Source organism: Myzus persicae, unplaced genomic scaffold (assembly GCF_001856785.1).
Source record: "Myzus persicae strain clone G006 unplaced genomic scaffold, MPER_G0061.0, whole genome shotgun sequence".
Taxonomy (NCBI): Eukaryota; Metazoa; Arthropoda; class Insecta; order Hemiptera; family Aphididae; genus Myzus; species Myzus persicae.
In genome coordinates, this window is record NW_019104450.1 from 1 (window position 1) to 18,151 (window position 18,151).

The following is an 18,151-nucleotide window of genomic DNA, read 5'->3' on the forward strand; positions in this document are numbered from 1 at the left end:
GTAAAATCAATACATTCATCGTTCCACTCAGAATCTAAAATTCAATTCCCAACAGGCTAATATTTTTTTTTTTTTAGATGCTCGGTGATAAAACAGTCCTGATAAGGAAATTATAAATATTATATAGAATGTAATTTTAAACAATTATTATTATAAAATATTCAACGTTGAATAACCGCTTAGTAAATAACTTATTTCCCGTTTAATTGTAAACTAAAATTATACAATTTAAACAACGCTGAATCAATGTAAAACAAACCAAACTGAAAATAAACTCAGAATCCACCGTAGATTTAGTGTTTATAAATGTATAATCCACTATAGTGCACACTGGGATTCTACTAGGTGTTTATCGGCATAGGTTACACACTTACACGGTATAGGTACACGTTGTATTTGAACATGAATTACTAATCTTACATAATAATATTATGTATCTGAGAAAAATATATGATATTATACTCTTCTAAGTATTCTCGTCTCTGAAATTACTTTAGAACCTATATGTACATTTGTGTACCTACGACTTACGAGTACATGAAACTTGGAGAAAATTAGTAATGATGGATTGAATAAAAAAGTTCAATCGCACATACTGAACAATACAATTTATTTGATTCTTACTTACTAGTATAACTACACAATGTTGAAAATATATTATTTAGTACATATTTTTATACTTGTACATCGTAATTAAGCAATATGACCTATGATGTACCAGGTAAACCTATGTATAAAACAATTGAGGTTTTCTAAAACTATTTATTAGCTTTAGATGAATTATTAATGATTTTTATATTATAAACTCTTCCTTTTTTCTCTTTTTCTTTTCTAGTTTAGGAAGGAATACAATTTTTGTAATTTAATATTCGTAGGTTCTTCTTAAGCAAACATTTCTAGCCACGTCACTGATAATTTTATGCCTTATAAAAAGCTGCAAATGTTAGATAGTGCCTAGTCGTCCTCTATATAATATTTTATAAGTACCGATTATATAACAGTTGGTAATATCTAGCAATTTTAAAATATATCCCATTCGCTTTAATTACCTATACTATGCCCTAATTTCCGTTTTTTTATCTTCTATATAAGATATATTTATTATATATAACATGTTTACATGTTATATAGTATAGATAATACTCTGCAGTACTCACACAAACTGAATTAATCATATCTATACATTATTATTGTTGGTATTTATAACAGAATATTTTTACAATTTTCCCTACATTTAAGCTTTGTTGTCCGGTTGGTGGGTAAGTACCATTAGCGTTATATTTCATTAAAATGTTAACCTGTATTGATAAGTGATAACCGTGGTTCCAAGTTTTGTAATTCCTTTAAATGTCTGTGTTGCCAAAATAAAAAAAATTACAATAAATGTTTGTTAAAAATATTGTAATCCAAATGCATGTGTGCTCCAAGTATATTGTAATTTCACAAAATGTTTGTACCGAAAAACAAAACGAAAGTCCCTCCTCAATCAAACACCTGTTCAAAGAATTGGAATTCCAACAACTGCCTGGCCCAATCGATACATTTAAATTAAATATTAGTCTACTACATTACGTTCCAATAATAATTTGTCCAAATATACTGTATGGTTGACTGTTTTCGTAAAATGCTTGTCGAAATACGACAACTCGTCGACGCAACTCGAATAAACTATATACAGTTATATCTTATATATTATATTGTATACATAGTAATGGAATGTTGGCGAGCGCGTGACATAAGCAGCGTGCGCCCGAATTCCACTCAATCACACTTGTAGTAATTGTTGTAATGTTGTTTATATTTATGTCTAGTACTCTAGTTAATCGTTATAATATCATGTCAGTACCTACCCATATTCACCAGTTGCCGTGTGTGACGTGTCCGGTGCACGTGCACCATACAGCAAAATTACTCTACGAGTTCAACTTTGCACTCGCCCAGCACCTCGGCGTACGTAAGTTTAGCGTATCCGCGTGTGTCGTATATTTCGTGAGTGGCCGTCACAACTCACAACATACGTCAATGGTTTCTACTTAGTTTTCCGTACTTCCGGTCACTTGTCACGCTTTCTAAGATCATCACGCTATTGAGTAGAGGTATTCAAACTTTTTCTTCCCACGGCTCCTTTAAGTCTTCACAAAATGTTGACGGCTCGAAAATTATGTATGATAAAAAATTTATGTTTATATGAATGTAATTTATATTTTATAATTTAAACTTATTATTTATTTACCATATTATACATGCATAAAAAAAATTAAAGCTATATTTGTCGAATGATTGTTGTAGACAATTCAACGTTTCCCAGCTGGCGTGCCACAATGATAATAGCAAACGTTTTTTGTAAAAATATTTATTGGTTTTCAAATATACTACGCGGCTTCCTTCGACAACTCCTGCGACGCCCCCGGGAACCGCGACGCACAGTTTGAATACCCCTGCTATAGAGTGATCCGCGTTCCTCGGCCTAGAATCGAGGAGGAGAAACTTTCGGCCGTCGGAACTACCACGCCCCCGGCAGTAAACGGAATGACATGCATTATAGTATCGTAGGTATAAAGGTATACGATATTTTATTTTAGTCATATTTTGTGTATAATTATTATTATTCATAAATTATTGTTGTCCTGCTTACACAGTGACCTATTGCGGTCCTATTTTTGTACCTATCGTTTGTATTTTTGATTTAAAAATAAAATCGCGGGGGTAAGTGGGTAACGATCTGCTATAAATTATTTGTCTAGAGAGTCACTGTGATGAATGTGTTTAACAAATTCAATCATAAAATCAATCATATAAATTCATTGTATACGAAAAACGATTCTGACCGAAGACGGTCTGACAGCTTATAATATTACTTGGTATATTTTTCAATATTATTGTGAATAAAGTAATTTATTTTACTATTCAGCATTAGTACTACAGTAGGTTGAATTTATTTTTGCCGAAATTATAGCGTACGTTATTGTGTGTATAAAATATATTAATATACTCTGAAAGTTTCAAGTTCCCACAAATAATATTTTTAAGTTACTATACAATAATAACTTCAATCATTATTCCTGGTTATTTAATAATAAGTAATTTCGTCCAAATTTGAACATAAAATAACTATAAAAAAAATGTGTACCTATATATCCTTATCTATAAAAGTTATTTTATAAATGTCAACATTTGACTTTCAATGCTTATGAAACAAAATCGTACTTATTTATTTTTAATATTTTTCAACTGAAATTGTAACAATATATCAAGAGCCTTGTATTAAATATTCATGAATTTTGACTCAACCGATATAATTTAATTTATATATACAGAAAAAAAAAAAAAAAATTTTTTATTTAAAATGTCCGTAATTAAAGCTTAAAACGAGTCAAAATATTTTGTAAATGTTATTGAGTAAATGAAATGATAAAATAATCATATGGTGTAAATTTCAAGGATCTATAGTTTGTTTTTGAATGACAAAAAAATAAAAAAATAATTATATGAAAAATCGAATGAATATACAATGTTTTGAACTTCAAACGCCCATTAGAAATTTTTTTGAAAATTGTTAAACATAGTTCTTCGTAAGTAGTTCTTAGTAGACATTTTTTTAAAAAAAGTTGATTTTAAGTCCACAATATTTTTTATGAGCATCTGGGGTTAAAATTTTGACATACGGAAAAATCACAAAAATAGGAAAATTATTTAGAGTTAGTGAAGTAATTCATAAAAATGTTTTTTTTTTCATATCTAAGATTTGAAAATTTAATATAAGATATTGCGCAAAATTAAAAGATCCGATGCTGCTCTATTACATAAAGTTATTTTAGAGTTTAGAGAAGATGTATTTTGTTTTAGCTCTATCTTGTTATGTACATAATATGTGGAGTAAAAATTATATCCGAAAAAATTTATATCACACAATGTCATATTGCAAGTTCATATTTTTTGCATTCTATATTTTTATTTAATAATAATAACGTTTTAAAATGTCATGTTTGATTTTTTTAAGGGCATATATTTGTATGCATTTTTAGTATTCTTAAGATCATTAACATCCAACCCTAATATACTCATAAGCTTGTCTACTGGAAAGTCAGATCAAATTTTCATGGGTTTTTGAAGTTCAAATTATTAAAACATTGGATATTACTCGATTTCTCATGGAATTACCTTATTGTTTTGTTGTAATTCAAAATTGTAATTCAAATTTGCAATCTCAAATATCAATGTTCAAATCACATCTGATCAAAATCATTTCCTTTCTTACAGCCGCACTGTACAAACAATACATTATTTCATAGTCAAAATTATCAGCTGTTCCTCATTAACTTAATATTACCACTAGGTATGTCTCATTGTGGATTACGATACATACTTTGAAACCGGTTCCTTTTAATATGATTATTTTGTATGAAATATTTAAGCACTAGTTTATCAATAATTGTATTCTGTTTTTCAATATGTACGTTATTGGTTATAACTGTTAAACTATAGTTGATACTAAAAGCTAAATAAAAGAAGAAGTTCAAATTTGGACGAAACTATACATATTATTACCAAGAATAACGATTTTAGTTTTGTTGTTATTTTTATTGATTTCAAGATGATGTCTTATTTTTATTATTTATTTCGTATTTCGTAGTACCTATATAATTGTATTCGTGCAGGTTACTTGAACTGTATATTATTATTATATTTTACACACACACAATAACGTTTTATAAGCTAAATATTTTCGGCAAAATATATTTATAAGCTTCTGTAATACTTAATGCTTAATAGTAAAATAAATTAGTTTAATCACAATGATGTCTATACAAAATACTTATATAGTAATATACTAATATTATAGGTTGTTCGGTCGGTCGTCTTCGCTCGGAATTGTTGTTTGTATATAATTAATTTATATCATTGCATTTAAATTTAACATGTCCATTGACCATTACAGTGACTCTAGACATCTAATGTACATCAGAGAGTTACTGATTTACCAGATTTACATGACGTAATATAGAATTATAGAATAATGAAAACGGAATCAATATTATTATCACTGTCCGACAGTGAGATAAGTTATTGTCGGTCCTTGGGGCGGTCGGGCGTATTTCCATATTAATTACAGTGAAGACGGAAGTACTATTAGTAAACTACCGATTAATTCTCGGATGACGTTATAATAACTCCTAGGAATTCGCGATCACATATAAGGCGATATGCCGATATATTCGAGGTAATTCTAAATTATAGCTAATATCACGCTTTACACAGAAACAGCACCACACACATGTATAGACTAATGGTTCATTGTGGTTTCATTTTTAACAAAATACACTTTTTGTTGTGGTTCTTACATGGAATTCTGGGCAATTAAGTAGCGATTATAGCGAGCATCATACATTTATTGTATATATAGGGTATAGGTCATTGCAATTTGCAATGATTTGTTGTAATCATAATGTAGGAGTGTAACATTTTTTTATATTTTCCATAATGTTTAAAATATACCAGTCATTTGTAAAATATTATTATACGCTGTTTACATTTGTATACATATTGTTCAAATGTTTATTTTAATTGGCCCGGTTCCGCTCATAATTCGACAATATTCGACAATCCTACATCAAGAGTACAATTTGGAAATATCAAATTTTGAGAAGTTTCACTTTTGGAATCGATTGAATCATGGAGATTATGTGTGTAGAAACTGTTTGATAACACCTTTTTTTAACTGAAGCAGAAATTCGCTATCAGGTTAGAAAAAGATTATCATAAACGATAACCATTATTATTTGTTCTTCTATTTAAAGTAATACATTTTTAATATTTTCAGAAAATTAATACATTTGTATACCAGAAATATAATAGAACGGACAATGATTCGTGTGAAAAAGTCTGTTCCCTGCAGTATTTTCTATTGGTATTCGGATCCAAATCCCTGCATCTACTGCTCACGATTATTACCTACTGACTACTACAACAGTAGTATTACTTAATACGTTAACAAAATCTTATGTCCTTTAAATTACTTGTTCTTAATGATAATTAGCATCGAAAAGTTCTAATTTACTTTGGTAATAGTGTAATATGCGAATCATTGTCTGAAACTATTTGTAATCTTGAAGCGCCACACCTGCAAGCTTTGTCTCCGTCACACAAACGCATTCATTAATTAAACTCTGTTTGACTTATTATCGAATTTAGAAGTGAGAATATTATCGAGTCAATGACGGTTTTTTTTATATTTCAATTACATAATTATGAATAGGGCTCGGATTTAAATACTCTAAAAATATCAAAACAATGCCCTTTCAAAAAAATGCATTTATGACCTAAAAACTCTAAAAAATGCCCTAAAAATATTAAAAAATGCATTATTTATTAAATAAATTAAAAATTAAATTATATTTGCATTGCATTGTACAATAAGAATTTCTTTAATGTTTTGGAATTTAAATGATCGACGGTTGTCTGCCAATAAAAATAGTTCAAAATGAAAATAATTTTTATTACAATACTACTATGTAGTAGTTATATTTCAATGAGGTCAATTTTTTTAGTCATAGTACGACAAATAGGTCAAAAATGTCCTAAAAATGATGAAATCCGCATAAAATGCAAAAAAAAAAAATCAAAAAATGCCCCAAAAAATTATTGTGATTAGATTGCGAAGTACTTGAAACATATTTATAGCTTGGAAAGCATCGTGTAAAATATCCCCAAAAAAAAGATGCAAATGCATTGAAATCCGAGCCCTAGTTATGACTATTTTTAAAATAGCACCACATAGTTTATAAATTTTAAATGCTCATAAACTCTCTTTAAAATTGAAGTATAAAAACAACAGCGTACAGCGAGAACTCAATCAAGGTTTGACTTTGATAAGTTTAACTAAATAAATATTTTTGAAATCCACAGATCATACATATTAATGAGTTTAGAAATATATTTATACTAAATCCCATAGTAGAACAAAAGTTAATAATTTTTATAAATAATTTTTACATCTCAATAATATTATATTTTTAATAAAAATCATGAAAATGTTGAATAATACTAACATACATGGTTGTATTTACGTAATATTTTTAATTTAGTAATAGTTTACTAATGTATAAATATTTCTTAATTATTGATTTAATGTTAACTCTTATGGAACAAATATAATATAAAATGAAATGGTTCTAACCACAAATTAAATTTACTCTTTGCTTAATAGTTTGGCAATAAATGTTTCTTCCATATCATTTATGATACAATGTTCTTGAAACAACTTTAGACCTCGTTCGTTTGCTAAATGAAGAAGGCCAACAAATACAATGGGTATTGAAAGCTCATCTCTTTCATTAACACGCAACATTGTTAACAAGTTAAAAAACGATAACTTTGAACTCCATTCACCATTGGTATTAGTTTCCTACACAAAAATAATTAGGATAGTAAATAAAATGCAAGACTTCATTATATAGATACATACTACACACTGTTCATCAATAATATCTGATATTTCTTTTTTCAATTCTCTTACATCCATTTTTGATTCAGTGTCAATGTCAGCTATAACATTTTCATCTTCAGGGTTCAACTAGAATATAAATAAATAATTTGATATTAGAGGTTGAAATTTTACTTTTTTTATGATGTTTACACCATAAACAACACGCATAATATTCTCTTAACAAACCAGGGGGCGTCATTTCGATGTTCGTTGGAGTAGAGCATGATAAAGACCAGCCCACTAACTATAAAACTTTTAAGTACACATCCTAAAAAAAGTGACTCACTAGGTCACCCAACTCTTAATTATTTTTTTTTTTATACCTTATGTAAGACACATCCGCTTTTATTAACATATTAGTGGGGACAGAGTGGCTGAGAGAACTAAGACGTCGGTTCTAACGCGCACCTTTGCCGGTTCAAATCCTAGCCACGGGTGGCATCGCGCTTAAGACAGGCGAAGCCACCATCCTTCAACCGGGCATGGCGGAAACCTACAGGTGCCCAATTAGAAGAAATTCTGCCGAATAGGCGTCCGAACTAGGCATTTAAACCTACTTCCAGACCAAATGCACAAACTACTCCTGTGCCAAATGCAGAAAAAAAATCTTTTAAAGCAGATACTGAAACTATAGGAGCAGAATTAATAGAATAATGAAAGTCTACATGTTTCCAAATATGCCATAATGTACTTAAAATATTATTTTATGTCTAAAACTTAAATTTTTAAACAAATGTACTCATGAATTCTGTATTTCATGAATCATTTAGAGAATATATTAATTTAAGATGCATAGTATTATTATAACTAACATTTTATAACATATTATCTCTAGATTTTTATTTTGATGAAACATAAATGTTTAAATGTTACATCAATCACTTTTCTAGTTACATCCAATTTTGCCAATTTGCCATCAATATTTTCTAACTTTTTCGAAACTTTATAATCAATTTCCATGGCTTCTAATGTGTCTACAGTGGTTTGGCTACAAACATTGCTATTCTAAAATATGATACAAATACATATTTTTTAAAAAAATGTCTTAAGAAATGTATAGTAGTTATGGTCTGTATATGTATAACAAATACAATTTAGAGGATATATTTTCTATAGTTGATAAATGATAAATGATAATTTATTTTAATAAACTGTTTAAAATACTGTTTTAATATTTTACTTCTGTTATTGTATTACATATAATATTTAAGTCATGTAATGTCCTACTATTATACTAATTGTTCCACTGTTACTTTAAAGTTAAAATGGAAACCCGTACATTTGTAATAAATAATGTTGAAATTAATTTAACTTAACTAATCAAATTTTTTTTCATACCTCGAGATTTTTATGACCTTTCCACCAATCTGGCTTAATTTCAGTATATTTCAAAAAATTAAACCTGTAATTTAAACAATAAATATTAATCATGTATATGCTGACAAAAATTACTTTTTGAAGTATTGCATACAAATATAATATTTTAATCAGTTGGTGTGAAGCAAATATTTGTCTAATTTAATACTAATAAAATTAGACAAACACAAAAAGAACACGTAAACTCATAAACACTTTAGTGTGTGGTTAGTCCTTTATAGCGTTCATTCAACTATATAATTTTACACTATAAACTATGTAGTTAGAAGAAAATAATGGTTATTATAATCATTAACTTACTTATATGGAACATCGGCAACAATTGCACGCATATCAGATATATTTACAAGTGGATCCCATTTTTGTAGTGTAAAAGGTGATATGTATTTTCCATCTTCATCATTTTTTTTCAATAGTTTATCTATTTGGCTCATATCTAACCAATCTATTTTAACACTTTCATCCTTAACTTGATTGTGTTTTTTATAAGTTTGTTTAATATTTTGCTGTGAATTTTCATCAATATTATCATTTACGTTAAAATTTGAAATAATGTCTTTTCGTTCATCTATAAATTAGAATGCATATAAATAACAATTTTACAATAAACATTGTGAGTAATTTAAGGAAATTCAACAAAGCTTTCCAGGCTTTTGGTCCTTTCCAATTAGCAAGAAGCCTGGGATTAAAATAGCTATACTCTCTATCAACAATGTGATAACATTTCAAAAGTCCATCAAGTACAGATGTATCTTTATCATCTGAATCTTAAACATTATATTATATTAATATACAATTATTTTGAACATAATATATCATTTTTTTTTTTAAAGCGTTTGGATATCTAATAAAAATTAATATTACAAATTGCAAGTTTAATTTGCTTATAAAAGATGTTGAAAGTATCCATGAGCCTTCAAGTGATTATTCTATGTATATACATACATATATATATGTGTGTGTGTATGAATAAACGTACCAAGTTTACTATTATTTGGTTCATCACATATAGAGGCTTCAGAATTATAAATAAATTGATGAACATTAGGATCAAAGTGATACTTATTGCCGTTCAATTGATCATTGTTTGAATTGTCACCTTTGTCACGTGCAGCTATAAAACCCTTAAATTCAGGGCAGATAGCTCTTTTCGAAAGTGCATCTACAAAAATAATTATATTAATACGACGTCACACTCGTATGTGTTGTCTTCATCTTATGAACTCAACACAGTAAAAGCTGTTCAGCGCAAAATAGAACCACTTAACCTATAGTACAAGCTTAGCAACCAAAGTTTCTTAGTATTACGAGGAGAACATTAACTGTGCAACATTGTTTTTATTTTTTCATAGGTTAGGTTAGTTTTTGTATCACAAATACAAAAAAAGTTGTTCAAGTTTGATATAATGAGATTTTAAACAATAAGAACTCTTCTTGTATTTGTGATTTCAAAAAAATAAAAACGATGTCACACAGTAAGTGTTCTCTTGTTTATAGTGTAAACATTTGGTTGCTTAGCTTGGACTACAGCTTGAGTGGTTCTATAACTAGCAAAACAGTTTTTAACATACAACACATACCAGACAGCTCTAAAAAACTTTTATCAACTTCTATTGTTTCATAATCTTCTACTTTTTTGGTAGAATTTTCACGAACTCTTTTCATTTCTTCTGGTAAGGTTTCATTGGAGTACAATGATCTCATAAAACGGAAAGGACTACCCACGGATAATAATTCTCTACAACTAAAGCTAGAAGTCATATGATTTATTTCTGAATCGAAGGAATACTTTTCATTTTCCCTTGGTGTACGTCTTAATTTTTCATTTGTAGTCAACATCATATTTTGTCTCTATAATACACATAAATTATTTATAATAATGTATATTATTTTAAAATTTTAAATAATAATTATTGAACTTTGATACTCACCTTTGATTTCTGAACAGCAGTTGCGTTATCATCATCCTTTATTCTTGTTGTACTATAACTGGGATTATTGAATTTAAATTGTTCAACTAGTTTACTAGTTGTTTCTGCCAAATTGTCAACACGATAAGCATAGATTATTTCCGAAGCTTCAAGATAGTCACTAATCTCTTGGAACTAACACATGCAAATAAAAAAAGCGTTAGATGAATATATTTAAGGTATAAATTAACATAAATGGTAAACTTTTTACTGTGGTGTCGTCAAATATTGAGCTTTTTTTTTTCTTCAACCAAGAATGAAAATATCCAATCATATCAATTTCAAATGCGCTGTTCACATTTATTTTCTAAAAATTAATTTAAAAAAGTTAATATTTAATCAATAATGTGCCATTTATAGATTTTTTAAAAGCTATAAAAGGTGGATGTGATGGCCGACATGTGTTGTCACCATCTTACAAATATACAATTAGGAAATCAGCAGAAACAATTTTGCATGGTTAGGTTTGATATTACAGTCAATTCACTTACTATTAAAATCAACGATAAGAATATTATCTGTGTTCCCACATATTTTTTTTAATTTTAAAGATAAATCAAGTTATGAGTAGGTTAGGCTAGGCTAAGTTGGAACTATGTAAAATAACATTTAAAACAAAAAATATTATTGACAAAACGCAAATCATATTCTTACCATGAAATTTGTGAATAAGTAAATTTACCAAAATTTATTTTAAGTTAGGCACCTATTACAAAATATTATAACAAAAAATGGGTTCTGCTGAATACAGATATCATGTTATACATTGTTAAAAGCTCCTTTTAATTCAACAAGCAGTATAGCAAATTTCCCCTGCTGGTAGAACCTGTGGAACGGTAAATTTATATGAAATTTTTTTTAGGTATCAAGCCAACATAGTTATATCTACTTGTAACTTTAAAATGATGTAAAATGTTTTTCTTATATATTGTGATTTGATGGAAATTTTTCCAAAGTTTATTTTAGTTACATCTATTTACAAACAATTCCTTGGATAACTAATAACGACATTAGGCAGAATGCAGCTTGCAGCAAGCGTTGTTGTCAAACACAACATAATAATAATAAATATGTTTATTTAACCTCATCAAAAAAGAGGCACAGCATAATTTCTAAATACGGCCCTGAGTACAGCTAACTGTGATATTTATAGAGTACTAAATCATAGGTGATATTTGTATAAAGTGATACTGGAATTTAAACTCAATTTGTTGGTGTAAGGTTTTAAATTACCCAGAAAGTGTCTTATTCACTAAGTTTCTAGCTGTGTCACAAATATTAACAATTTCTATAAAAGTACCTTAAGACGTGACCACCTGCTACCTAAATATTTTCCATAAATTTTCAAAATGTATATAGAATATAATATTTTTATAACAAATACTTATGAAGTTATAATAATTCATGTCATAATCTACCCACCCCAAATTTTATTTTTATTTATCAAAATTCTCCTAAAAATATTCTGTTTTAGGATAAGAAATTAAAAATATGTCATCATTAGGGCTCGGATGTTTATGAAATTGCATATTTTTTTTCTATTTGTCCAATTTAATGCTAACCTGGATACAAATTTTATTCATGTTCTACTGAATCAAATAATACTATTTTTATTTTGAATATTTAATGATTTTGTATTTTAGTTGCATATTTTGGGATTTTAAAAACAAAATTGCTTATTTTATTACGTTTTTTTAAAAAACAATTTAAATTAACGAACTACAAAATTTTACCAGTCAACATAACTAAATTAAAATCATCAGGACTGCCTTTGTTCGAATCAATTGAAGTTGTCAATAATACAAGAGAAACCTTCAAAATGGCTAATGGAAAAGTATAGGAAAAGAAACTAACGACAAATTTCAGAACGTAATTGAAAAAAATAAAGGATTTAAAACTTTGGTACAAATTTCAAAAATACATTCTAGTGAAGTTGATACTATGGAAGGAATAGAAGATTTGAAGGTTGGGGATCTTGCATTTTTCAAATATGCTCCAATAACATCAGTTGATGTAGAACAAAGTTTTTCAAGCTACAAAAACTTACTTACCGATAACAGATGCAGTTATAAAGTTTGAGCAAATTATAAGAACAATAGTAGCACAGTGTACCGCTAATAATGTAATAAATAATAAATATAAATATAAATTAAAGTAAATAAAACACTATGTACATTTGAAAAATATATTTTAAATTTTAGTAAAAAAAAAATAATTTATAAAAATAACTACTGGGTAATAAAAATATAATATTTTTGTTTTATGAATTGTAATACTTTTTTGTGCATATTTCGGCGTTTTTATTGACTAAAAATGCATATTTCGTAATTTTTTAGTGCATAAATGCATACATTTCACAGTTGTGCTTAAACATCCAAGCCTTAGTCATCATTGAGAAAAAATTAAATAATGTATGATACAAATTTTTTTTTTCAAGATATGGTTTTGTTACAAATTAATTTACATAAAAAATCTTTTTAAAAATGTTAATAATTTTCAAAATATGAAATATTTTTTGGTAAAAGAACACTCACCAGGTACTATGTTATGGCGTAACCTTAAAGGTTTAGGGGATGAGCATAACCACTCATATGAGCCATTTAATGTGTTTCTATAGGTCCCGTGAGCATATACAATTTACTTATTACATAAATAATAACAAACTTAATTCAGTGTCATCCACAAAAGACCTGGGTATAATCCTAACCCACAATCTTAATTCCCAGGAATTATCAAATGTGTGGTAAAAAAATCATTACGAGTATTAGGCTTTGTAAAACGCCATTCATCCAAATTTAAAAATTTGGATTCTTATAAATTACTTAACTACGTGTTAATTAGATCAATCCTAAAATATGGATCAACCATTTGGAGTCCCTATAATAAATCTAATATAAATTGTATTGAAAGAGTTCAAAACCGTTTTTTAAAGTTTATAGCTTTCAAATTCAATATAACTATTGATCAGCATGACTTTACTCCAGTGAGACTCCTCATTAACCTCCCTTAGCTACTAGACGTGAACTAGTAGATATATCTTGTATTTATAAATTAAACAATAACAAAATTGATACCCCTCATTTACTAAATTGAGTTTTGTTTTACATTCCAGCTTTAAAGATAGAGAAGTTGGTTAAAAACTGGAGTCTTACATTTTCAGTAACTAATTGCAGCCAGGGGTAGCATTACCTATAAGTTAATACATTAGATTATAACTTAATCTTATAACACATCAAATATGAATGCACCTACTAATATTTATGAGTTATGGGATAGTGTAAGATATAAGCAATCAGGTTAAGTACGGAACATTTTTACTTAAGTACATATTAAAATGATAACTAATTTAGATTTTGCCAGTGAGATGGGAAACATAATAATTTTATAATAAATTTATAAATGTAAAACTTACGTTTTCTAGACATAAATTACGGAATGTCTTTAGCTTAAGAGATAACTCTTCAGTTGAATAGTTTTCATGGCGTTCATCATCCTCGTCTGACGAATCGGATTTGATATGTGACGTCTAAACATGTTATAATATAATATAAAAATGTAGGTATTAATTTATTAATCGCATAAACTTACCGATGCTTTGTTGTTCGTATCCATTTTGTACAAACGTTCAACACTTGGTTGAATACAAACAATAAATATCTTCCGGTATTTTTAAGGCTAGATAGGGTAGGTATTTTACGTATAAATATGCCGTTGTCGAAGTTTGGTTATTTCAATAAAAAAAACTGAACTACATTAAACATCAAACTCGTAACAACTATAACGACCAACGACAATTATTAATCAGTGATAGGCGCTTCACTGCGACACACTGACATACGACAGTAGACACTAAACAGCCTATTCCTACTTGTTATTCGCGGCCCGCGGTTGTGCTATTGAAAAATAAAACAACTTTTCACTTGTTCACTGTTTCAATTTTTATTGTTTACTTTACACTTTACCGCGCTTTAAAATGAACACCATAGAGTCACAACACGGTTAAATAGTCAGGAAGCCAATAACACTACCACACAAACTGAGGTTATCTTATTGTCGTGTCGACGTGTCATGACTTTACAAAAGAGCACGGAGCTATCCGTGTTATGCTTTAACCGTGGTAACGAGCAAATCGAAGAGTACCCATATATATATACTGCCATACTGGTACGACCATATTACTGGTATCAACTACCGACCGTGGCGCTATCACGCCAGTCTCATGAACGTTTAAGGCAAGTTACGTTACGGTACGTTACGTCGAAAATTATGGGAATATTGATTTATCGACACTTCCATTATCATTTATTATGAAATATGATAAATGATTGGTCATTTTCAATATTGTGACAACTTCGTCTTTTACTCTTTTCAGTTTTCACTTTTACATTGCAATGTTTCTTCTTTTTTTAGTGATGTTTTGTTTATTACAAGTAATACGAAAAGTAATTGAAGATTATTTATAATATAATAGCTTCATTTATTTTAAGGATAGGGATAGTTTATTGTAGGGTTGACAAAACTTTTTTTTATTAATATCTACTGCACATATTAAAATATCTTTATACGTGATTCAATAGGTTAACATTATACGATAGCCGGTGTAGAAGTGTATCATTGCATATTGTTGGCTAGACAATCTGAGAAATTGTTTTTAACTGTTAACCAGAGACGGTTCTAAATAATCATCAAAAAGTCAATATTCAACTTTTATACCTTTTGTGTTAGTAAATGTAACTTCACTCAAATAGGTCAATCCACATTATTTATATAACTGCAACTACTAAATATGTATTAATTAATTCTAATTAAGTGGGATTGACTATGAAATTGTCCAAAATTGACTGTTTGGCCGCCTCTGGTATACTGTATTTATTTGATACAAAATCATAACTAAATATGTACTTATATAAATTGTAAATCAATTGGTAGACTAATTATTATTCATTGAAGAACAAAATAACTTTAAAACAGTAGTAAATATCATAGTTAATAATTAAAATAAAAAGTAATAATTATAACTATTTTTTTTTTTATTGATCATTACAGCTTCGACAGCATAGGCTATTTAGCTTGTGAGTTTTATACAATTATATACTTATAAATATATGCTTAGAATAGGAGAGATAAAAAAAAAAGTTTATGCAAAATTACTTCATATATAACTATTTATCCATATCAATATGGCTAACAAATAAAATGATAGTACCATAAACGATAAACATGTGACACAACATACCTAGTTAATTAGGGAAATAGACAGTTAAAATAAAACTTAATAATTATGAACAAGATATTTTCTTCATGGTATGTAATGTGTTAGGTACCTATGTTATTAGTGTTTTAAATGTTGAATATTAAATGAATATTAAATCCTAATGAACTACCTAGGAATGTACTAGCATTAAATTGACAATGAATTACAGGCATTTTTTAATTGTTTCTATACCTTTTAAAATGCTTACTATAATATTTGTATCTTGAATTATAAAATTTTCCAATTTAATATCTTATCTTTATAAAATCTAACCTATATTTTTATAATGGATAAATAAATAAATAAATAAGAATATTGCATTTTAAATGATCATATTTTTTATATTAGTAAAGAACACATGTGACAATTGTGGTAGTTCTACATTTATTTCTGTGATTAAAATTAATTGTTAGCTGATAATTGACATAAAATCCATAAATAACCCATAAATTATGTCATTGACTACATGTTTCAAAAACAATATTAAATATTTTTTTTATCTTCAATGTCAAACATGTAAAGTAGATCTTATTGATAAAATCTTATAAAATCACATAATTGATGCTAGAAATTTTACATTACTCATCCCACAAGCAATTTATTTTATTTAACTTAGTATTTTTTATCTTATTTTTGATTGTTTGTGTAGGTATATCTATACTTTACCAGACACCCTTTCCTTTGTAAATTGTTTTTTTTAATTATGTAGTTTGGTATACTAAAAATGATAGTAAAGATAGAATTTAGGGCTCGGGCTTAGTTTTAAAGTTATAGGTCTATGAAATCAAGCACATTTGGTAGATGAATACCAATGGAAGATTTTTCCTATGAAAAGTTATTTTTGAAAACATTTTAAAGGAGGTCATAGAATGGAAACAATCATTGCTGTTGCAAAATCCTACCTGTGTTAATGCTGGTCTCTCGGTTAATGTTAGGAGAAATACCTATTAAAGGATTTAAATTATTAGAATGTAAGTTGTGCCATATAAATTAAAAATGTTCAATATATCAATCTAATGAATCACACTACAAGGGTTTGTTTTTTTTACCATTTCTGTTAATAAACACATGGATGAATACTTCAATTGTTTAATTTAAAAATTCTACTATTATTTTATTTATTATTATTATAAACACCACATAAAATAAAAGTACAGACAATTAATGTCCCAAATTAGTTTTTCCTGTTGACCGGAGTACATTTCCATTCCGGATGGAAAATCTTCCCATAACTGAATGTCAATTAAAAAAAATAAAAAACCCTAAAAAAAATATCTGCTAAATGGAATTTATACAGATACATTTCATTTCTTATATATTCGGAAAAAAACATACATTGCAATTGCCTAATTCGTTTTAATAATAAACATAAGATAATTTCAGAATTTGGATTCAATAATGTGATTACTCACATAAGTAATTTAATAAAATTGAAAAATTCCACTGACCAACACAACATCGACTTGTTTATGAATTCAGAGGTTTTATCATTGAAATTTAAAATTGAATTACTGGAAATATTTAGGGACACGCTTAAGGTGTATTATGCATATTCACTTTTATTTTACTATATTTTAGTTTTGAATATTGACCAATTGTTTAGGTTTGTAGATAGTGTAGGTTATGTATATGTTACGGGTTTTTCATTTTTTTAATTTTATTTACAATATGTTAAAGGTTAGGTACTAACAAATAAAATAGGTTTCAGAGTAGAGGTTACGCTGTAAAGCGCACCATGTCTTATGTTGTGCAGTAATTGTGTAAACTAAATGCAATATTTAAAAATATGTTTCTTGTAATTGATTTAGGTGTTGTAAAATATATTACAATTTTAAAAGCGCATAACTTGCTTCAATATCAATTTATGAGGTTGGTTGCCACTTAGAATAATTTATAATGATTTTGTACCCAAGACTGAGGGTTTTAATTTTTTTTTATTATAAAGCTTTTATTATGTATCTTGTTAATTGTTACTATTTGTAAAAAAACTAAATAGTGTAAGTAATTATTCTTAATTTTAAACGTATTAGTTTTTATTTCTAAGATGTTTTTACAGAAAAACAT

The 18,151-nt window shown here is 27.7% G+C and overlaps 1 protein-coding gene across 1 annotated transcript; it reads right to left on the minus strand.

The window, feature by feature from the left end:
• Positions 1–7,097: 7,097 nt before the first annotated feature.
• On the minus strand, positions 7,098–14,958 carry LOC111042259. Its single transcript, XM_022326803.1, has 10 exons — positions 14,422–14,958; positions 14,246–14,359; positions 11,045–11,140; positions 10,795–10,968; positions 10,444–10,714; positions 9,843–10,025; positions 9,164–9,431; positions 8,825–8,888; positions 7,466–7,573; positions 7,098–7,405 (listed from the first exon to the last, which is right to left on the minus strand). The coding sequence occupies exons 1-10, from the start codon at positions 14,443–14,445 to the stop codon at positions 7,190–7,192; spliced, it is 1,518 nt and encodes a 505-aa protein (XP_022182495.1). The 5' UTR covers positions 14,446–14,958; the 3' UTR covers positions 7,098–7,189.
• Between the last annotated feature and the right edge of the window lie 3,193 nt (positions 14,959–18,151).

What these genes read in the sequence shown, in the direction of transcription:
- LOC111042259 (XM_022326803.1), bottom strand. Translation starts at nt 14,445, where the DNA reads ATGGATACGAACAACAAAGCATCG. An exon ending in GTAATTTATGTCTAGAAAAC is followed by an intron (nt 11,141 to 14,245) that starts GTAAGTTTTACA and finishes ATTAATTTTTAG; the next exon opens with AAAATAAATGTGAACAGCGC. An exon ending in CAATATTTGACGACACCACA is followed by an intron (nt 10,969 to 11,044) that starts GTAAAAAGTTTA and finishes TGCATGTGTTAG; the next exon opens with TTCCAAGAGATTAGTGACTA.